The 23,554-nt window shown below is 45.3% G+C and overlaps 1 protein-coding gene across 4 annotated transcripts in view; it reads right to left on the bottom strand.

Annotated features, from left to right (window-relative positions):
- Positions 1 to 533: 533 nt before the first annotated feature.
- LOC130371579 (uncharacterized) overlaps positions 534 to 23,554 on the bottom strand; it is a 31,735-nt gene continuing 8,714 nt past the window's right edge. For 3 of the 4 annotated variants that reach the window (XM_056577405.1, XM_056577406.1, XM_056577404.1), the window contains 12 exons: positions 22,028 to 22,196; positions 21,677 to 21,725; positions 17,162 to 17,274; positions 15,180 to 15,427; positions 14,266 to 14,353; positions 11,916 to 11,993; positions 11,654 to 11,694; positions 10,326 to 10,409; positions 8,373 to 8,430; positions 4,590 to 4,663; positions 4,363 to 4,462; positions 534 to 3,184 (listed from right to left, as the gene is read on the bottom strand). In XM_056577405.1, coding sequence (XP_056433380.1) covers positions 3,090 to 3,184; positions 4,363 to 4,462; positions 4,590 to 4,663; positions 8,373 to 8,430; positions 10,326 to 10,409; positions 11,654 to 11,694; positions 11,916 to 11,993; positions 14,266 to 14,353; positions 15,180 to 15,427; positions 17,162 to 17,274; positions 21,677 to 21,725; positions 22,028 to 22,196 — 1,197 coding nt within the window. In that variant the 3' untranslated portion in view covers positions 534 to 3,089. The remainder of the gene's footprint in view (positions 3,185 to 4,362; positions 4,463 to 4,589; positions 4,664 to 8,372; positions 8,431 to 10,325; positions 10,410 to 11,653; positions 11,695 to 11,915; positions 11,994 to 14,265; positions 14,354 to 15,179; positions 15,428 to 17,161; positions 17,275 to 21,676; positions 21,726 to 22,027; positions 22,197 to 23,554) is intronic. The other variant, XM_056577407.1, reaches the window with a different exon arrangement.

The raw sequence follows: 23,554 nt of genomic DNA, 5'->3' as shown, positions 1-23,554 counted from the left end.
ATCAATCTGCAAGAGCGTGTTTCTGCTCTTGATTTCACCAGGGGGGTGCACGGCTGCCCCGCGGCGGTGCAACTTAAGAAGAACGCAACTTTGCTCATCATTTGAAGGTGGGCACACGCACATACACTCGATAAGCGAGCGATCCAGAGGTAGAAACACTGTTCCATGCTCCTTTCCCACATACAATGTTCACACAGAAACATCTTCCACTATAGGTCTGGAGCCAAACTTTGAGATCTGTTTCCAAACACAGGTTAACCAACCATGGGATTCTTGCAAAGGTAAGGTAATGTTGTATGCATTGATTATTTAATTGATTATTCAAATTATTATATTAGATATTATTATTAAACATTTGAGTCAAAGGTACAAATTTGAATAATCCATTAATGATTATGTCATTAATGATCTGTGGCAGAATGCATTTCGGCCTATTGGTCAAATGATTTGACCAACAGGCCTAAAGACCTTCTGCCAGACATCACCCAAAAAAGGACTCAATCTGTCTTTAATAACCCCTTACTTAGTATGAATATTGGTTTTCTTGAAGATATTGTGAAGTTTGTTAATGTATTTTTGCGTGAAATTATACATGAAAAAACAATGATGTAACAATCATCGAAGTTACAGTAAAAATATGTAATTGAGTCATCATATGAAAAGACCTGGAGTTTGATACAGCAAAACATGTGGTGAGACTGCATTCCTTATTGGATTGAAGCAACGCCTCTACTAGAAGAGCAGGATGGTATTTGATGCTTCCTTCACTATGTTATGTCATGATTCCTTCACTCATAGCTAGGTCCTACATCCTCTCCTGTCCACTGGAATTAAACCACAAGACTCAGCAGGCAGGAAAGAAACAAAAAGCTGCACAAGGCACACATCTGGTATCATGTCAGCGCCTCGAGCCAAAGATCGGATAGGGAACAGCTTTGCTTTGACCTGCTTGTTTTATTTATTTATGGTTCACTAAGATGTGCAGCTTCTGGCATGAGAGTTCAAGCATGTTTGGTTTGTCAAAGGCATGAATTAGTAAGACTTGCCGGTTAAACAGATGTAGGCCTGTACACGCAATGCAACCTTTAAGGCAAAGAATAAAAATACAAGCATCTAATTAAATAAAACCAGCTAGTAAACAAAACCATTTTTCACTTTATCTCAGGGACATTTTGAAATGAAACTATGTTTCTCAGCAGACATTCTCCCAGCAATCATTCAGGCTAGGCCTGTGTTGCCTGATCCATCACCAAATAAATAAGTAACACTGAACTACGGTGTCCCTCCCAATATCAGGCCCTTAGTTGGAAGAGACAATAGAATGCGGTTGGATACCCGGTGTTTATGGATACTAACATGTGCAGTCATTCAAGCAGACGTATGGGTAAGAGAACACAATTTAGGGATTTTAGCCATTGTCAGCAGCACTACGAATAAACCTGCATCACTACACTTCCAAAAATCGTTCTAGCTGTCCAAACAACACTCTGCTTCGGTTGAGGCTGGGCTAGCATCATGCATTATTAAAGTGGCCATGTTCTGGGAAATATTAGGGGCCACTTCTGGGCATAGCTGGGTATTGTATGTTTAAGGTTCCAGCCAGAGGTAAGGGTATCACATCCTGCACTAACGTTATTCACTAACGTTGCTGAGCTCGCTAAGCATCAACAAAGCTCTGGAAACACTCGATGAGGGGTTCCCAAACCTTTGCCATGTCGTGACCCACATGCGGGGGTATTTTGGGCCCAGGTTCCGTCAAACAACCATCATTAAAATCATAAAAAAGTGAGACAATGGGTTCTATATTGTTGAACCAACGACAGCAGTCGTCTAGTTCACACGTGATGCATTTCACATCAAATATGATTAAGCAATTGTATTTAATAGTAATAGCATAGAAATGATATCATCATATCTTGGTTCACTATGTGAGTTGTACCGTAAATTAGAAACTTTGGCAGTTCGTCATTAGAAAGCAAACCAACTTGTCATCTTCAGCTGGGAACAATGGACAGCGTGTCTTGCGGCTGTACTTTGTACTCCATTCATGAAGCAGTAGGAGCCGACATTTATTGAACATGAAACCTACCGAGCATACTAGGTGTGCTTGTCGACTGTAACCAGTGCTGGCAGAGCAAGAGCAACGAGACAGAATCGGAAATGTTTGAGGTTTTACAGGGTCGGATCGGATCTATTAAAACACATGATTGTCAAACCTAAGTGTGGAGATAAAAAAAAAATCATACGCGTGTGAATTTATTGCTCTAACAAGCGAGATCTTACGGCTGTCTGTCAATAAAAGATCGTAGACCTTTATCAGTTAGGTGCGATAGTAACTCCTGATGTTAATTATAGCCACTTGGGTGCCTCCATAACCATATTTTACCTTAGTAGCCACACCACTCTGTGATAAAGGCCTTTTGTTGTCTGCTTGGAATTAATCAATGGCTCTGTCCTCGCTCTATTTAATTGGGGATGGATTAATGATTTGCCAGGGATGGCTTTGATCCTGAACTCTTATATTGACATGCAGTATCTGCCCAGAATAAAGCACCCTCCGGCACCTTGAAGCACGGAGGTCTAAGCCACGTCATCACAGCCCCACATCTTGAAGTAAGAGCTCAAGTTATGGACAAAAAACAATCAAACAGTAAATATCAGGAAGAACAAAGTCCCACTCTTCATTTATTGAAAAATAAATGCCTGAAAAGTAGGCATTAATTGCGCTGTGTATTTGAACGAAGTAGTACTGCAAGCCAATTAATTTGTGGTCGAGGTGTGTACGTCCTACATTCATCATTTCACAACACACTTCTATAATTATAATTTTTTACAAAAAAGAGGCAACAACATTTTACTGTTCTTTCTTTACAAATTTTAAAAAAGCCACTTTGAATTATTTACAGTGGTAAACCCAAGAGGGGGAACTATGAGAGGGAGAGGGGGGAGGGGGGAGAGGGGGCTCCACCTTTGGTGTTCCCAATGGTTTTGGAGGGTCAAAAGCCAGCCGAGGGTTCTGACTGTAGCTCTCCTAGAAAGTGCTGTTGAAAGGCAGGGCCCACGCTATGGGGGCTCCACCTCCTCCCGGATCAGGCCCTGTAGTCGTCAGTGTTCTGGAGGGTGTAGGTCGCCACCGAGTCCAACAGCCAACCACGGTTCACAACTGTCGCTCTCCCATAAGAGGCTGAGGAGAGGAAAGGCACAGGATGTTCAAGTGAATCATCATCTTGCTAACGCTAACGGGTATAGCTAACGGGTATTGCTAACGGGTATTGCTAACAGGTATAGCTAACGGGTATAACTAACGGGTATAGCTAACGGGTATAGCTAACCGGTATAGGGGCAGCCTCTAAACCACGCCCCGGGAAGGATCACAAAAGGTGGAGCATCCTGCAGAATCCTGAACCGGACCCTTTCAGGCAATATGACTCAAGGATGCATACAGCTAAGGTGCGTATATCGGGGTTTGATCCCAGAACCTTTGAGCTGGGAGATGAACACCCTACTACACTCTTTAACCTTAGGCTCCACCTGTGGCAAAGACCAAATATAGACACCTAATATGTGCAGAGCACAAGTTACAATATCTTAAGACTTCCCTTACAGACATCCCTTACAGACAAGATCCCTACAGGGATCCCTTACAGACAAGAGGGGATGAGATTCAGAGAGAGGCGGAGCGTGAGAGAGCCTTCCAGACGGATGACCCGGGCTCCGAGGGCCCGGGGAGGAGGCAGAAGAAAGGCAGCATCAAATATGCAGTAGCACAAATCACGATGCCCGAAGAGAGAAGAGATTCACTCCCTGGTCCTTTTGGAACTGCCAAGCGAGAAGCAGCTGCTCTCTTCCCTATAGGTCCCTCTACCTGGTGCACAGCAGCTTGACCCCGACCGCCCACACTGCCACTCTCTCCAGTCTCACACCCCGCCCCTGTCCCCCGCGGCCTCTCACACCTCCGCGTCGTAACTCTCACTCTTCCTAAAGACCCGTCTCGTCTCGGCAGCCAGAGGTGGATGTTTTGTAGCATCTTTATAATGGTCTCCTTGTGCATCGCACGGTGTGTGTGTGTGTGTGTGTGTGTGTGTGTGTGTGTGTGTGTGTGTGTGTGTGTGTGTGTGTGTGTGTGTGTGTGTGTGTGTGTGTGTGTGTGTGTGTGTGTGTGTGTGTGTGTGTGTGTGTGTGTGTGGGCTTATGATGCACAAGCACAAGCAGACATAAATCAAGAACACAAACTAAATTCTGCATCCATTCTTCCAAAACCACCATCTACAATGATAACCATTTGCCCCAGAATAACCCCACTGTGAGGGAACTAGTGGGAGGCTGTATGTCTTCTAATCATTATTTCAACATAAGGCTTACCGCTGGGTTTGGTTAGCGCCGTCTCCGTTCCTGGCTGCACAATAAGCAGCTGGTGGCAGTACTGGAGGAGGAAGAGATGAAGCATGGGGATAATCAAATCCTTTGGATGGAATGAGAATAGATTGCTGAATTATCAATGCAGTAAACACAATGCATAAAATGCATTCAAAACGATATGACCGGACGATAGAACTATATGGATCCGACATTGGGAACGACAGGCATACCTTTTTACTGTCGAACTGCAGAGGGTCTTTCACTACAGCAGCCCCACATAGCTCCACCATCCACTCCATTTGGTCTGGAAACACAGACGGACAGAAACCCATGAGACCAGAGAAATAACAATCAAAGACCGACAGAAACCGATAGGACCAAAGAAATAACAATCAAAAGTGATTGACAGTTTTCTCAAACTCATTCATATCCTCCTTTCCACACATTGATGTGGGCGAGGCTTTTCATTCCGCTGTCCATTTCCTCTGAAGGTAGTGAAGAAGCGGTGAAGGGGTTAACGCAGACGAAAGCTGGACGTTTTATTGACGCTTTAGACTCCATTCAGACTAATGGTGGACGCTGTAGATTGGAGCGGGAGAGAGACAGAGATGCTGATCAGGCTGATCAGAAGCATTAGGTACCCTGGACCAGACCTCACCACAGCACTTTCCCTTTCATTAAATCCCTACGGAAACACACACTTGGTTTCATTCATTATCGTTTCTTCAGCTACTTATTTAATCAATGAAAATATCGACCCAATCTTATTCATACCAGTGCCCGCCACCGGCTCTGGACACAAATGTGAAACTAAATAATATCAAGGGAATACAATTGTCCAACCATTTTGTTTGCCCTTACATCAATGCCATTGGTTCTTTGATCAAAACCATTCAATTGTTCATAAACACACATTTCCATGTACTTCCCCATTGTTTTCCCGCCCAGGTTATTGATAGGAAATATGACCAAAACAACAGTTAATAACTGCATCTCATAATTTCCTATTCGATACACCCACATCGCCATCACCATACAATAGATGGTAGCATGCTATAAAAAAGACCCACGCAATCAACCTCTTCAACGCTTTAAATAAATCATGTAGAAGACTCCATCTTTGAGCCGGGCGCAGAGCAACGCCCCGCGGCGGCCATTAGACCAGCCACCCATTAGCCAGGCGCCATCGACCCGGGCCGGCGCCAGGGGTTTACACACACCGTAGGAGCCGATCGGGGAGCCTAGGGTGGGGGTCGGGTGGTTGGCCCGGGTAGGTCTTACCCCCTTGAGAAATTGATCTTAAGAGATTCAACACTTTAGTCGAAATCAAGCTAATCCGTGTGCTCTCCCGGGACCAGGAGATGCTTTAAGTGGTTCTCTTGCGCTCGTCGGGATAGTGAACCTCACCGTGGCTTAGTGGACCTGGGAGCCTTTGACACGATGCATATTTAATACGATTTCTATGTACTGCCGGTTAACCCGATTCAAACACGACTACAAAACGCCATTTACAATCATCTCGAGCTCTGACGTTGGTGAACCTACAGCTGTAGAAGCAGAGAGCAGCCTTTATTCTCACAACAGGTATATAACCCCCACCCCTGTTTAGAAACAAGAACAAGGTCCAAAAGGCGACTGAAACACATAAAGACTGACCCGGACCGCACCGACTCACTTAAACTTCTTTCACAGTTCACACTCCCCGGCTGCCAATCCCCAACGCCATGGCAACCCCTTTGGAGCAGAAACACACTGCACCAAGAAATATCAAAGTATATGAATCACCTCTGGGGTCCACACAGCGCCCATCCACCCACGCCCGCCGTACCCTGTCATTGTGGTCTGCCAATACCTTCTCTAACTGACAGATGTTCAGAAGGGTTCTGGGCTTCCAGCTGTTATCGCAGTCCTTCCAAAGCCCTGTGAGGTGCTTTGAGTCTTTCCCCCCCCCCCCGTCTCTCAGTTCAGCTTTGTTTTTGAATTTCTAGCGCTGTCAAACGCGTGGCGGGTGGCCGTCTATCAGGGTCCAGCAGAGTGCTCTGAACTCATTGAAGAGCGGGAATTATGAGGACGCAAAACACGTCTTTGAAGGTCCAACCGCTCTCCCTCCAGCTTGGGTCGGTAAGGGCTAGCTGTGTGTGTGCGTGTGCGTGTGCGCGCGTGTGTGTGTGTGTCAGAGCATTCACTTTTCTAATATTTGCGTTGTGGGGACCATTATCGGTTAGCATGCTAATAGAGTGGTTACCTCTTGGGTAGCATGCTGCCTTGCATGTTATGATAATGGGAAGGTAGGCGCTACACACCTTGCTCATTGGGGATCGAACCCAAAACCATTGGACTGTGAGTCATACTCCCTAATCACTACACTGTAAAGACTATCAAACAGGACTTAAAGAATTCAAACCCAGTGTGCATCTTATATTGAGGCGCAACGGTGTCAAAATGATGAACACGTATAACTGGTTCGGAAAAAACAAAACCATAATGAAAACAGTCTCTGCCAAGTCAGAGCGTCAGGGGATGCAGTGAGCAGACGCTCCTTTCTCTTTCCCCTCCTCCATGCCGTTAGACTTCCTTCCACTCTGCTGAGCTCCAGCACGGTGGGACCCAGAGCCGGGCCCCCCGGGGCCCCTGGCCCTGTGCTGTCAGGCCCTGTTCCCCCCGTAGAACCGCTCTGCTTCCAACAACCACAACGGAACGGCCTGAGGCGCTCCCCGGGCTCAACCGGTCACCAAACCCAAGACCAACATGCGACCGGGCAAACAGAACAACCTTTTTATGGTTCTTCTTTTTCTCCCGAGTGCCATCTCAGCTCATCTTTTAGCAATGCAAACTGGTACGAACAAGAGCATTATATAATATACGTGTGCGAGTGAAGCACTGAGCTAAGTGGGGCGTGAGCGGTGGAGTGGTAGTGGGGCTGCTAGCTCGGGTCACTGCTAACCAGCAGGCGGCTAGTCTGCTGACCACACTGCCCCAGGAGGTCTGGGAAACAGTTTGGATCAGAACCGCCTACTTGTCGAGTCGAGGTCTTGATTGACATTCAAGCCAGACAAATCACCGAGCGTAATCAGGGAACAGTACGCCTGAGCTACGTCCGCAGTTCTCATTGGCCGTCAGTGACAATGATGACAGCCAATCAGAATCGTGTCTTGAGTTTCGAGGCCTGAGACTTGAGGCCCCGACTGACGGACATCATGGCAGAGCGGGATGAATGACCCCTGCTTGCTCCTCTTGACTGACGGGCCGGGTAGCATGAAGGGTTGACAGGACGGCATGTGGCTCAGGAGGTAGAGCGGGTTGGCTGGTAACCGGAAGGTTGCTAGTGCGAACCCCTGCTACTCCTGGCTGACGGTCGAGGTGTGTGCATGTGAGGCAATATTGTAAAGTGCTGGTTAGAAAAGCGCTGTATAAATGCTGTCCATTTACCATCGACCACTGCTCCCAGATTAAACTATGAAAAAAAACAAAAAACTGAGTGGCCGACACCAACGCAGCCAAAGCATCCATCTTGGAAGCTAAAAGCAGTACCCTTTGTTGCCCATAGACCACCAGACTCAAACGTCACCCTCAACATGATCCTTAGTATTGCTGTACTCTGACTCGTCTGTTTGTTGGGGGGGTTCTGTGCGGGTGGTTTCTCAGTGGAAACGACAAACCTCATTTGTCTACTGGAGCTCAATTGGAAGTGCATGGCATTACCAGGACAAGGGTGATCGGGTTTGGTTCCCACTGGGGCCCACAAAAGGGCATCTTTTGAAATAAACACAAGGATTGGGGACCGGCTTTGTGTGCTCCGGAGATTGAGTGCAATTTAACAAGGGTATTGAAATTACTGTTATTACAAGACGAGGGACACACAAACACACACACACGCACTAAGTGGATAGCGGACGGTGAGTCAGTAAAATCAATGGTATTCAACCGCTTCCTGTGCCTGACGTCAGCAGGTCTATGGTCGTGCGGGTCTGGCGTCGCCTGAGCAGCGATCATGCAATCAACCGGCCGCTTACCTTTGGTCATGTCCGTGAAGGACCCCTGGAAGCAGATCTTGTAGCCCTTCATGAGGAGCTAGGAGGGAATAAACACAAAAGATTGCCATTTACATTTAGGGGATTTTGCTGAGACTTTTATCCAAAGCGACTTACAACCATTCATTCACAAATTCCCACACCTACGGCGGTGTCAACCACGCAGGGTGACAGCTAGCTCGTCGGGAGCAGTCAGGGTGAGGCCTCTTGCTCAGGGACACCTCGACACTCGACAGCTAGGAGGAGCCGGGGATCGAACCAGCAACCTTCTGGTTTCAGTCAACCCGCTATAGCTGCTATAATAAGGAATACGGACGCTAGTGTTGTGAAATAACGGTTGGAATACAAAGATGTTATACTGTCCTTCACAGCAAGTGACAGCAGTAAACGGTATTGTTTTTTTTTTACATTTGAATCGGTTTTATTCACGTTATTTTAGGTGTAGTTTTTATGATTCCATCTCGGTGCCGTCACCAATCATCTGTACTAACCCGTTTAAATGAATAAATAATATTAAATAAAATATACATTTGTTGGTTGAATGTGGTAATGTTCTTGAAGTTGGGGGTTTAAAGTGGCAGAAAAAAAATAAAAATTGTAGATCACAGATAAAAAAACATTTTTGACACATCTCCCCGCCCCACTGCATGTTGTTGTGACTCAGATATCAATCAATACTTTTATTTAGCCATTGCTTTTACTGTTGCACTTTAGTCATGAAAAAGGCAAAAGCAAAAAGGACTGTGGTGGCTTTTGAAGCCATGACTCACTAAAATAGAGATTCAAACTGCTTTTCCTGAGCCTGGCTGACGATCTAAGGGTAAAAAGCCTGGCGATACACATTTATTACACATTCTTTTATAAACAATAAAACTGCCAAACGGTGTGGGAGACGACGACGTGGGACTGGGGTAATTGTATTATCAGGATATAGCTTAAGAGTCGCCTTCTCCCTGCCCTTAAAAACCTCATTATAGATAAAGTGTTTATTTTATTTCTGATCTTGTGCCTAATGCATCCTGATAACGGATGAATAATGCAGCATCTAGCATCCAGCACGGGGCGAGGGAGGTAGGAAGACTGATGGGGGAGCGAAGGGAGGGAGAGAGAGAGAGCGCCGATCGCCCCAGTCTCCGTGTCCATCCATAAGGCTGAAGGCCCCGGGGGAGTTGGAAAGGTTTAACGGAAGAGTGGGCACAAAATGCCCAGGCCTGCAGATTTTTAATTTAGACAAAACAAGCTAATGTCCTTCAGGTGGTATTAGCTCCTGTAATGTTATCACATTGTGCGACACATTCATGTAAGGGTTTCTCTCTACCACACACACACACACACACACACACACACACACACACACACACACACACACACACACACACACACACACACACACACACACACACACACACACACACACACACACACACACACACACACACACACACCCACCCACCCACCCACACACACCCACCCCCCCCCCCCCCCAAATTAGGCGAGTTTCAATCACGGCGGAGCAGGTGACGGGAGGCGTTTAGGCAATGGCCACCTGTCTGACATCATCCATGTGCTGGCCCTCTGATAAGACCGTCTCTCTCTCTCTCTCTCCCTGCTCTTCACTCCCCCCAACATTTCTGCTCCTTAATTCAATGAGCAGAGCCTGGGGATTTGTTTTGAAAGAGCAACTACACACCAGGTCAAAGATTTACTGCCATCTAAAGGTAAACAGTCGCCTAGCTGCTGAGAATTACTCATCGTTTCTTTATGCTATAACTATTTAGAACTGGTCCTATTCCAAAACAGATTGCTTGTGTAAGCTTTGGTTAGCACCAAACTATTGGTTATGAATCAAAAGATAGCCTCTCTACTGAATAGGCCCTCTTGTAAAACACAGTTGATCAGGGGAAGACGGTGCCGTGTTGTGATGGAGGGACTCACGTCTTGGTCCCCAGTGCTGCGGGCCCTGAGGGGCCCGTGGTGGGCGGCCCCGTTCACCACGTCTCCCCGCACCTCAAACACACTCTGTTGGAAGACCAAATACACACGTTGTATCAATCGAGTTAAGGCGACGGTCCTATGACACAATAACAGCCTCAGATGACTTTATAGACCCACATCAGACGACGCCGGCTAACCCTGAGCCAATCAAAGTGAAAGTGAAACATTATCGACAAATTGAATGGGAGGGGGGAACTAAACTCTGCTACACCCCCTCCACTTGTTGGACGGGCGCCTACTTGCAGGTTGATCCGGTCTTTCGGAGGGCTGCAAAGGCTGGTCGAATTTTTATGTAATTGTCACAAATGCGTCATTATGTCGGCTATTTATTTATCTTATCCTAGCTAGCTTTGTTGCATACAGGGAATGGGTTAACCTAATGATTGTTAGAGCTTGGCATTTGGTTCTATGAACATCCTTCTTACAAATGTACTTATTGTAAGTCGCTTTGGATAAAAGCGTCTGCTAAATGCTCCAAATGTAAATGTTATAAAACCTATTTGGCAACAGTCAGGCAGGATTTTCTTTATTAATACAGTCTGACAGTTGTTAAACAGATAACCACATCAGACGTATGATGTTGTGCCAAGTCAAAGTCTTAACTAATCAAACAAATCTATCCAACTCTATCAAAGTTTCTTTGCCATTGTAATCTTAGTTATGTATAATGTAGGCCTTTGTCAAGCTGTGAATGCCTTTATTCAGCGCTTTGGGCCAATAAGGGCTTTGGGCCCAAAACAAAATTTATTTCATTATGCCAACTATAGTTGGCTTAATGACAACAAGGGGGTCTTTGGCCATGACATGTATTTAAGCAAAATACGAATAATATTAAATTATAATCGAACATAATTTAATTGTATGAGTTTAAAACAATTGAATAAAATATTCATAAAAAAAGATTTATTGATTGATCAATTATTTGTCGGCTGAATTTCCGAATCTCCGATTCCTTTCGGCCCGCGGCCGGAGGTTGAGAACCACTAATTGATAGGCTGGAGGATGGCTTGGGACAGACGTGTTTCTCTAGGAGGTTCTTATACATGCAGATAGCGATAAGCCTCGTCCCCCTGGAGCAGCGCTTAGCCCAGGACTGGGCTTTGAGGGCGCTCAAACAACGAGTACAAACACATGAGCCTCAGGCGGTGAGCCCCGGGCCGAGTCTGGAGCCGTGCAGCCACATCACCCAGGCACAGCGATCCGACGGCGTGGGCAGGTATCAGCAGCACAGGAGCCCACCGCGCCACACACACACGCGCGACACGTACCTCGTCTAGCAGATCCCCCTGTTTGAAGCACTCCGAGATCCCTGCGGGGTTCCAGACAGAACAGAAGACAAGCAGAGCTTAACCCCGGCAACACAAACACCGCTGGATTATGCAGGAACAACGGCCGCCCCCCCAAGGACCCCGGTACGACAAGGCACAGAGGAGTGCCATGACACTTGGATAACAGCGTGTTCCAGACCTGTCGGCCGCAAGGGAGCGGTTGAACAGCACAAAACAAAAACAACTGAAAATCTGGACTCACACAGGAAACTCAACACCCACTTCCTGCCTGCGATGCCCAGGAAGTACTTCAAGGTACGCTCACACACCAGGTCCTCATCTGTGGACACACGCACGCACGCACGCACACACACACACACACACACACACACACACACACACACACACACACACACACACACACACACACACACACACACACACACACACACACACACACACACACACACACACACACACACACACACACACACAGCTTTTAAATGGAATTCAGGCAGCGTTGAGGGATAGAAATAAACTGGGTAGGCGGGGGGTGCATTTGTTTACATCTTCACCATTAGGTACATTCTGAAGTGTGTTACGGCTGAATGCATTTAGGAAGGATTACTGAATTCTGCCGACAGAAGCGACGGGTCTGCAAGAGGCACATGTCAAAGCAGGACACCATATCATCTGGTGCTAGGCTAGACAAAGCGAACCGGGGTGCGGCAGAGGAGAAAACAGCGGCTTTAGTGGGTCTCACAACGGGATAACTCTGGCCTTGTCCTTTAAATAATGAATGGGCAGTTACAAGCAGCAGGATGCAGGTCTTATCAAGTAGCTCATCAGGGAGGAGGATAAGGTTTCCGGAGGCAGCTGACCTTTGAAATATAAGGCAAGGCGGAGGACTGGCACAGAAGTGAAACGCCAGGATGGTGCACGAACACACACACACACGCAAAACGCTGACTATTAATGAGGGGAAAGCTCTGTAAAATAAAAGGTGTTCCGACTGTCGGCCTCCGTATGAGACCGTTTAGATTTCAGAGCTCTTCAGCTCGGGGCATCTCTTCCCTGATTGGTCAGGGAGATCCATCTTGCCTGTCATTCAACAGATGAACCACAGGTGTGTGTGAGTGTCATGCTTCTCAATGGCAGAGATGTGGGGCCTTTCTCAGTCTGCGCTCTATTCCTTACTTGTGTCTGCGAGTGTGGTTATGTTACGGCACCACGACTACCTGGTCAGGTTTATTTAACACATCTGCCGGGTAAGGTTTAGGCACCACAACTACAGGGCTTGGTTTAGACAACACAACTACTTTGTTAGTTTTAGGCAACATATCAACCTGGTTAGGGTTCGGGTGAGTGGGTTATTATGGGTTAGGGTTCATGCCTTTTTTAGGATTTGTAATTTCGCAACCGAGTAATGCCATCAGCCAATAACAGGTTATGCGTGCAATAGCATGTGTTTAACCTACAGAGTGAGTCGTCTGATGCAAACCAATCTCCAAGTGGTGTTGGGTTTTGGTACTCATTAAAAGTGGCAATCCCAATGATCTCCGTTCCATTCTCTTTGGCGAAACCTTTGAAGATAAGGGGAAATCGCTCCCATAGATCTCAAGTTCTCAATGGTGTCGCCACTAACACACAACTAGTATCATGCATAACACTGCGTCCCACTGAGTTTTCATCAGTGGCCTATAGGCACAATTACAATTGTGCTAGCTCAATCAGCAATAGATAGGGACTTACCCAGACATAAATTACGTACAAATCGTCCAAGATCGACACTTTAATTCTGCGGTGAAATGTGATGCACAATTAAATGGATTACATTAAGTGTGTAGGTTGCTTATCTCTACTATAAGGGGGGGTTTGAAATCCCAATGTCTGCAGTCTGCCCTGGGCAGGAAGCCATAACAACCACCTGCTCCTTATGGACCAAACAACTCAGTCACTCTGGATAAAGCGTCCGCTAAGCGACTTTCCCAGTCTGTTACTTCCGTTTACTTTGCCAGTTTGTCTCCCTTTTCTTGTTACAGTAAACCAAGTCATGGGTCCCACTGTTACAGCAGTCCCACATCAAACATGTGCATGACAAGCCTTTCACGACAAAAGACCAACAGGAACAAACATGTTGTTAGAATGGAAAACGTTTCCCGTTTGAAGAGCCTCCTTGAACTGCGCTCGTTAATCTAAGTTTGTACCGTAAGCACAATAACAATTAAATCAGAAGAGGTATTAGCAATGAAATCACTCTCCAAAAGGAGTGGATTTGGAGGGAGAGGGTGAGGCCAGTGGGGAGAAGAATGGCTCTCCTATCGGCAACGACTTCTAAGGCCTGCATAACACAATAGAGTCAATACAAGAAACTATTAGCACACATGTTCAGAGAAATATTCAGGGGAAAGGAAACAGTGGGGGCATTTAAAATATTTACTTCGAACGTCAAGACATCTAAAATGACTAAAGCTGTCTTAGGCACACTACAAAAAGCATACTAAATATTGAGAGCCCATAGTGCGAGGCAGAAGAATGATGAAAAAGCAATTGCGATGTCGAATAGCTTTTAACCGGTAACACTACTAACACACACACACACCCACACCTACCTGTGCACATGATGACATGGGTCACCTCAGGGGTCACCTGGGGAACGACGCGAGCCCCGATCCTCTTGGCGAACTTCCTCACCATCACCTAGGCAACAACTTGGTGTGAGTCAGTGTGGAAACAGGTCGACGCAAGCCTTTCGGAATTGGTCGACGTCACAGGCCTTAACGGAGAGGTGCGCTTTAAATCGGCTACATTGATTATCTGTAATAAAATTTATTTTATTATCGCTTTGTTTTAATCTTCAAGTTTTAATTGAATTTCCCCTTGTCGATAAAAAGCAAGAGGAAAAAGGTATTAAAACCCTCTGATGTGATTGCTAACGATTTAACCTCTGGCGGCTAGACTGCTACAGCGCTGATGCCAAGTCAATCAGGACTCTGGCGAGTTGGAAACTGCGGTGATGCAAAAAGAAGTTAAGCTTGGATGAGATGGAAGGAGGTAAAGAAGGATTTCAGATATTAGATCTAGGAAGGTTCCTCCTAGTTATTAGATTAAAGACAGTTATGGTTAAGGGTGCTGCAGTGGTGAGGATATATGATATAGGTATGCTGTATCATTTTAGGTAGAGGTTTAGCGATCAGTACAATTCAAACACTTGGATGTGCTTAGATTTGGGGAAAAGATCTGGCTTAAAGGGGTGATATCATGCCACTAGGTGTGAGTGTGATTATCCATTACAAGCCGTTTGAATATCTGCCCTACCCTGTGCTATATTGACATCACAAGGGGGCGTGTCCACCTAGATGTATGCCGGATGGATCAGTAGACTGTAGTGGACACGCCCACTTTTGATGTGACTAAAACACAGGAAAAGGCAGATTTTGCATGTAATGGATAATCACACTGACACCTGGTGGCATGATATCATCCCTTTAACTCTTCTTCCAGGACAGTTCCATCTGCATCCTACCTGTTCGCTGGACCCCAGGCCGGACATCACGAACACACACTCTGGTTTGGGCGTGGTCGCGTCAGGGGGCTCCGTCTCAGACACCCGCCTCGTCACCTGGTCTTCAGTGGCGGTCGCCCCGTGTTCCAGGCGCGGTGGTGGTTTGGTTTGGTTTTCTGTCCATTTGTCCTTTGACCCTTGTGAGCTGGGTGTCCGGGTGTCACCACTGAGTCGGGAGCTGGGCCTCGTTGCCATGGCGGTCTGTGGCACTGGTGGTGGTGTGTGGGGGGGGGGTCAAAGTTATAATAGAAGTTTGGCCATGTCTGGAACTTGGCCAATGCCACAAGAGGGTGACATTATTGAAATATTCCTCCCTATTAAAGCGAGGGTGGCACATTTTGACATCAAGACTTGAGTTCATACATCACTGCCCGACAAATACATGCAAAGAGGGCAAGACGTTTAGTAATTTAAGGTGAAATTCACACTTTTGGCCTAAGAATTTCATGGATCCAGGAGATTCTCAAAGTGTTTGGGGTGAGGACAAAAGGTCTACAATCAAAAGCTTTTCTTTAGCAACTACTGTTCACCGGAAGGTGTGAGATTTTTTTACCTCTATTTTATTTACATATGTACTTTTTTAATGATCAAAATAAGTGAGAGATCAAGCTCTTTCAGTACTGCAGTCATTTCCAGTATTGCCCTTATAATTATTCCTCATAGATAAAGATTTAAAACCTCTATGGGAGGAATACTAGTTCAGTGGAGTTCATGACCAATGACATGTATTGTGTTTAACGCCAAGTCCCAAAATAAGTCCTTAGCACCTTTAAAACAACCGCTTAGAACATTCCTCTGTAAAATAATCACTTGAGGAACTAGTGGAAGGTCAGCCGCCCGGCTCTGGCTGTGCTCAGAGACGTTTCTAGACGCAATTAAGAGCCAGTATTCCCTGTTGGTCGCATGCCAACAACAATAACCTGCAAGCAGCCAGAGCGGTGTCTCCAGAATGGACCGTGATTTAAGGAACGCGGGAGGGGGGTTCTTCAGTGGAATAAATGAACAGGGGCATATGGGGAGAAGTCGTTAGTGCCAGAGACTATTTCCGTTTCCACCGCAAGTCGCTTTGGATGAAAGTTCCTTCTCATCAGTCAGAGAAAAAGTAAAACGCTAGTTAAACAAAAAATACTTATCCCTGGCGATACATCTTATATGCCCCACCCCCCCCCCCCCACCACCACAAGAACAATTAGGACCCCAGGAGTTTAAACTGGTCTGCGAATGTCCGGCTTCCAGTCGCAAATGATGTGAACCAGCTACAGCTCAATCCTCTGCATCATATTATTAATACAACAGCAGCTGGTAGCTCAATGTTCCACATTGACGCGGTGCAACAGCAAGACAGTCACTACACCGCGCTGGTGCAACGTCTTGTTGTGTCCCCAGGGTAACAGCACTTTGCAAGGCACTCATTTTCTCTATACCGTCAGCCCACTACGGTAAGATCTCCCACTGCACATGAAGCAGAGCCCCAGTAGAGAACGGTACAGGCTTTATATACATTGAATATATATACAGAGCGAGGGGGCGAGAGCTGACAGCTTCAGTGCACACAGCTGTGTAGGGCCAAGGGACTACCTCGGCACGCAGGATGTACGGGTCTTAATGCATTGCTAATTGCCATAACTTCTCACACAATATATTATGTAGACACACACACACACACGTCATTTTTTATCTGAAATAGGGAAGACCATTGGAAGAATCAACCAACTGATTAATAAGTGATCAGTCGTCATAGGCTCAAAAGCACTTTGAATTTGAAATAAACAGGTGTGCAGCACTGTTAGTACTAGTCTATATATCAGTATATCTGTACGCTCCATCCCTTGAATTACTTTGACGTTTTATTAGGTCCCTGACAAGTCTAGCCATCTGTTGTTTTGATTCTGATATATGTATGATGAGGTTATGGATCCAGGAATAGTACAGACGTGTCTCACCTGTAGCTGCAGTTTCATCGGGCCTCAACAGGCCGGGCGCTGGCGATGCAACATGATTGGCTGCTGGACTGTGTGGACTGATGGAATGTCTTGTCTTGATTGGAGCAGGGTCCCTAGGGGGGGGGGAGGAGCCAAGTGAAGCACATGTATTACTTGATTTATTGAGACATTCTTCAAACTCAGTGGTTACGAATACAGTTATTATTTTCCAAGAAGAAATATTATAGTAGAATAGCACTAATAAATAATTTAATTAGGTATTTCTCTTTTGGAAAGGAAGGGGATGAAGTAAAAGCTGAGTAATGACATCAAAGTAAAGGTTACCGACCTCAACAGTGTAGTCCCTCCTAGATTAAACATCCACAAATGTTTTTCCAATTTTGAAAACAAATGTTTTTCAAGACTGTCTGGAACCGATATCTGATGACGCGTCTACAAAAAGCTCTGTGGTGTCTCTTGGTTAATGAAAGGCCTCTTCATGGAGCTGGAAGTCAGTCTGCTTCCAGTCAGACCCAGACTGTTCAAATGATGGACCATGTAGCGGCCATGACTAAATGTTCAAATAGTAAACAGACTGCATTTATATAGCGCTTTCCTAACAAGTGGCCACTAAAATCGCTTTACAATATGGCCTCACATCCACCCATACACGCACACATTCGCACAACGACGGAGGAGTTAGCCATGCAAGGCGACAGCCAGCTTCGTCGGGAGCCGTCTGGAGGTGTCTTGCTTGGAAACCTGGGGATCGCACTCGCAACCTTCCGGTTACCAGCCAACCCTCTCTACCTCCTGAGACCCATGCGCCCACCATGACGCCACCCATTGGTTTCCACATAACGACGTTGAGGGTGTAGGTTGACCTTCTATGGACAGCACCACTGCTAAGAAAGACCGGCTGCGGACAGCGGCCTTATTTGGTACATCAAGGGCAGAACTCGACCGGCCTGTCAGACCAAGAACCCCGCTCCTTTTCAACAATACATCAGATGCACATTGACAAAAAAAAAATGGATATACATACATTATACTAATATGTACTTAAAATAACATCACGCAAGGGCGAGGCTAAACATGGATCTCCTCCAATAACCCTCAAACATGAGAGCACACAGGCAGCATCACGGCCAAAGAATCATCAGACTTCTGGGATACCATGGTGATGCTAACAAAGATGACACCTTTTAATTGGAGAGGAAGGGAGCCATCTCTAGGTGCAAGGAAAAATTATACAAAGGCTTATTAAATTAACCAGCATTAAAGATCACACACACACACACACACACACACACACACACACACACACACACACACACACACACACACACACACACACACACACACACACACACACACACACACACACACACACACACAGGGTGCGTGTGAGGCTTTAAATCACTGTGGCAACCAGGTATTTCCTCTGAGTGTTCTGAATCTAAATGACATAAGGTGCAGCAGCCTCTAATGACTTTGCTGTTTTTTTTTTCCCGTTTTTCTAAAGCAGAAGCAGAGTGTGGATCTGCTTCTGCTTCATTAAGGAGATGATCTGCCCGTCCTCCCCACACACATCACCCCTGGAAGGAAGCCAACGAAAAACACACTTTATCCTACTTTACCATAGAAACACAGAAGAGCTTTAGCTCACTTTACAAGAGAGACATTAGAGCTATAGCTCACTTTACCAGAGAGACAGTAGAGCTATAGCTCACTTTACCAGAGAGAGACAGTGGAGCTATAGCTCACTTTACCAGAGAGAGACAGTAGAGCTATAGCTAACTTTACCAGAGAGACAATGGAGCTATAGCTAACTTTACCAGAGAGAGACAGTAGAGCTATAGCTAACTTTACCAGAGAGAGACAGTGGAGCTTTAGCTCACTTTACCAGAGAGAGACAGTAGAGCTATAGCTAACTTTACCAGAGAGAGACAGTAGAGCTATAGCTAACTTTACCAGAGAGAGACAGTAGAGCTATAGCTAACTTTACCAGAGAGAGACAGTAGAGCTATAGCTAACTTTACCAGAGAGAGACAGTGGAGCTTTAGCTCACTTTACCAGAGAGCGACAGTAGAGCTGTAGCTAACCTTACCAGAGAGAGACAGTAGAGCTATAGCTAACTTTACCAGAGAGAGACAGTAGAGCTATAGCTAACTTTACCAGAGACAGTAGAGCTATAGCTAACTTTACCAGAGAGACAGTAGAGCTATAGCTAACTTTACCAGAGAGGCAGTAGAGCTATAGCTAACTTTACCAGGGAGAGACAGTGGAGCTATAGCTAACTTTACCAGAGAGAGACAGTAGAGCTATAGCTAGCTTTACCAGAGAGAGACAGTAGAGCTATAGCTAACTTTACCAGAGAGACAGTAGAGCTATAGCTAACCTTACCAGAGAGACAGTAGAGCTATAGCTAACTTTACCAGAGAGACATTACAGCTATAGCTAACTTTACCAGAGAGACAGTAGTGCTATAGCTAACTTTACCAGAGAGAGACAGTAGAGCTATAGCTAACTTTACCAGAGAGACAGTAGAGCTATAGCTAACTTTACCAGAGAGAGACAGTGGAGCTATAGCTAACTTTACCAGAGAGGCACACTACAGACGCTACAGCAGTCTTTACCACAGAGACTGTGTGCTGAAGCTAAATTAACAAGAGAGAGAGACACTGGTGGCTCAAAAGCAATAGAGGAACACAATATAAACCACTTTACAACAAAGAGCATTTTTCTCTTTTCGGCGGATGGAGCCGCTCAGCTGATCGTGTAGTTACATAGGTTAAATCGAATGATTGGCAAAAACAGCAAATTGGACCGGTATTATTTCCAAACTGCAGGGAGTGGGGCACAAAGAATAGGGGAAATGAGAACAGAGGACCACAGGGTCACTGCCAGTGCTGTGTGAATGGTAGAATCCCAGTAAAAATGCGGAAAGGCTAGTCTTGTGTGAACGCAGAAACTGCTGCCTTGGACGTAAAACTAAGGCCCCGTCCACACGGGCAAAAACAATCTTGAGTGTGCATCAACCTGCGCGCATACAGCCTGCGTGCAGTATACAAAGATTCAGTCAAGGAGGAGATAGCAGTTGTTTAACCTTTTAGATTCAGCAGAAATACTTTTTAATGTACAGTTAGTAATTAGATTTACCAAGGGGCTGTATTTAAAGCTGCAAAAAAAAATTAAGAGAAATTCAACCCAACACTAACGTCGCCCAGCTGCTTGGGGAGCGATGACGTTATCGGTTGTATTTCAGGGGTCCACACGAATCCTAACACGAAAACGAATAGGTCATTTTTTTAACTTATCCACCCTGGGACCTGGTTTCAGAAAAGTGTGCTTACGGGTAAGCCCAAACGCACAAGTCTTATGCGTCTTCACCAAAAAAATCGGTTCCGTGTGGACAGCAATTTTACGACATCCACAGTGTGAAAGCGTTGACAGCGGCAGTGTAGTTTACTTAGCACAATGGTGCTATGAATAGCTAGCATTTGGGAGAGTAAAAGACAGCCTACACAGCGACGGAGAATAAAGAAATGAAGACAAATCTACAATTTGGACTAAAGTACAAAATTAACTATAAAAGTCCACTATTGTACCGAAGTGGATGGGAGACTCATTAATTCTAGCTAATTCTCTTGACAACATCAGCATGCCGCATAAATTAAGCTCTGCCATTTAAAATATATTAACACGGTCTCTAGTGATCAGAGGTGTTAAACGTAGCACAGTGATGGATGTCTTATCTCATTAGATGTGTTAAGCTGAGGCGCCTCTCACAGCTGTATAATAAGAAAGAACAGATTTACTCTTCTAATGCTAATGCCACTGCTTTCCCCCTGCTCCAGAACCTGACTTTAACCATACTAAACCTGAACCACACGTTTACCCTTTCTAAATTCAGTAGACATCCAAGTCTATAGGTATATTGTATTGGGATTTTAACCAACCACCTTTTCCCTGGAGTCAAGGTTTTGCAAACCTTTCAGCTAAACCTACCAATCCTTAACCTAATCACCATGTCCTAATAACCAAGTCATGGGGTATATTTGACCATTCATCACGGTTCCTTGAAACGATAGATTTCATAGAAAGGAGACAATTCATTGAGCCATAGCACTCTGAATAGTAGGCCGTATACAGTTACATGAATAATAATGGTTCATATTTCCTGATGCTGTTCTTTTGTAGTGAGGCTATTTAGGGAAACAGGATATAGGCAGTTTGATAGGTACTATAGAATTACCCTTCTTCGTCAATAGGCCTAGAAGCGATCAATAAAGCTCAATGTAATTTTGAGCTTTATGGATTTTGAGCTTCAGTTCACTGAAGTTAAACAGACCAACAAACCCCAATGTTATTTAAATACACACATTGTTCATTTTACAGTAGGCTACTGTGTGCAACACATTTGTCCACCAGCCTTAAACCCAAACGTATACCAATCCAATACCTAGAGCAAAAGTAGGACAATTAATGATCTAAAAGAATCCTTGAAGAGCATTTGAAGCAAAGGTTTCTCACCTTGCGGCCTGCTTTACTTCCAGGGCACATGGCATAGAGAGGTCGTCACCTTAGGAAACATTAAGTAAATAAATGATCAGATCTTTAGATCTTTATTGCAATCTACAGTTGGGTCTAACATTCTACCTGGGAGTAAATTGCAGATGTGTCGATTGACTAATTAACGTCATTATTAATGAATAATTGAATGAATTTAAATTGCTAATTAATTGGCAATGTAGCGGCAAATTAATTAGTATAAATAACACAAATGAATATTGAATTTGCTTAATATTTGCTAATTGAATGATGGTTTCAAGGTTTAATTGGTTGATTAGTAAGAGGTTTAATTGGTTGATTGGACAGCTGTACCTGTGGTGGGCTGGTCCGCAGGGAGCTCTGACTCGACGGCGGTACCCGCGGGCGGCTGGTCCGCAGGGAGCTCTGTGCCGGACCCCTCCTCCTTCTCCTGCAGCACCTCTGTGACCAGCGCCATCAGGTTCCCCAGCCGCAGCAGCTCCTTCTGCATGGCCTGCCTTTGCTGAAATCACACATTTCGCAGATGCTTTAATCCAAAGTGATTCCCACTGAAGGAGATGAAGGTCATCATCACCCAGAGGTCAGCCGTCTAAAGTACTAGGGTATTCCGTCGACACTGGGGATCGAACCTAGTGCCTTTCTGCTGGGAGTCATGGATGCACTCACGATGCCGAGTGCTTACATTCTTGCATTGTTGGCTCCAGTGGGAATCGAACCCCTGACCTTGGCAGTGATAATGCCATGCTCTAGCAGTTGAGCTGCAAACAACCCCGTTAAGCTACACAGGACTTCAATAAACTACAACAGACAACGCAAACATTGAAAGGGACTGAATGTGGTCTTGCAATGTTACTAAAGTGGCCTCTGCGTCGTACACTTTATTTACCTGAGCTAAAACTGATTTGAAACAATGGAACCAATGGTGGCAGTGAACAATAAATGCACAGCAAACAAACGCAGCAATGACTCATCTGGGACGGCAGGGGAGGAAACTAAATAAATAAAACCAAGGTCTCTCTAATCGATGGGACACATTCCCTGCGGCCCGACTTCAGCCCTTCTTGGAGAACACAGAAGAGTTTAGGAAGGGAGTCTTAAAGAGAGAGGCCCGACAGAGACACATACAGAGTATTAGAGACAAGAGGGACAGTCCATAGTGCTTTCCAGACATGTTAACAGATTGCACAGAGGAGGATCAGCAAGTTAATTGTGCTTTAACCAAAATAAATATATATAAAGTATCATCAGTAATTTAGTATCATTTAAACACTAAAGTATATGACTCATAATTATTAGTCATCCATGTTTACTATATTCTTATTCACTCTTTATTATAATAATAACTTTCCCCATTGGGGCAGTAGATATCTATTAACTTATGAACTAGTCACAACAAAAAACGTGTATGTGTGTCTAGTGTGTGTTGTGGTGAACCCAGACCATCTCTAAACCCTAATGTGGTTCACTTAGACTCAGAATAAAAAACACTAAGTAGATGAAAAAAGTGTAAAGTAGTGAAGATGGATGGTGGAGGGGTTATCTCCAAGGAAACATTTCCTCCTACATAAATATAATGCAGTTTAAGAAATATGCTGAGCCTGAATTTTCTCTCTCTCTCTCTGCACACGCAATCTGGCCTTTTCCTAAAGGTTGCATGCATGCTAGAGGCATGCATGGCTGCCCTCTACAGGCCAGTGGGGGACAGTGCAGCTCAGAGAGCGCACGCCAAGGATGTGACATACTGCTGAAACAGCAGTAGCTTTGATTTATAGCCTCTGCGCTGGTGTCTGATGGAAACACAATTCATGTCGACACAAAACAGGGGCCCGCGGAGGAAGAGCTCGGCAAAGTGCATCAGAC

The sequence above is a fragment of the Gadus chalcogrammus genome, chromosome 18 (assembly GCF_026213295.1).
Source record: "Gadus chalcogrammus isolate NIFS_2021 chromosome 18, NIFS_Gcha_1.0, whole genome shotgun sequence".
In the NCBI taxonomy this organism is placed as follows: domain Eukaryota; kingdom Metazoa; phylum Chordata; class Actinopteri; order Gadiformes; family Gadidae; genus Gadus; species Gadus chalcogrammus.
The sequence above is the reverse complement of the archived record's forward strand: the minus strand, read 5'-3'. Positions and strand labels throughout refer to the sequence as shown.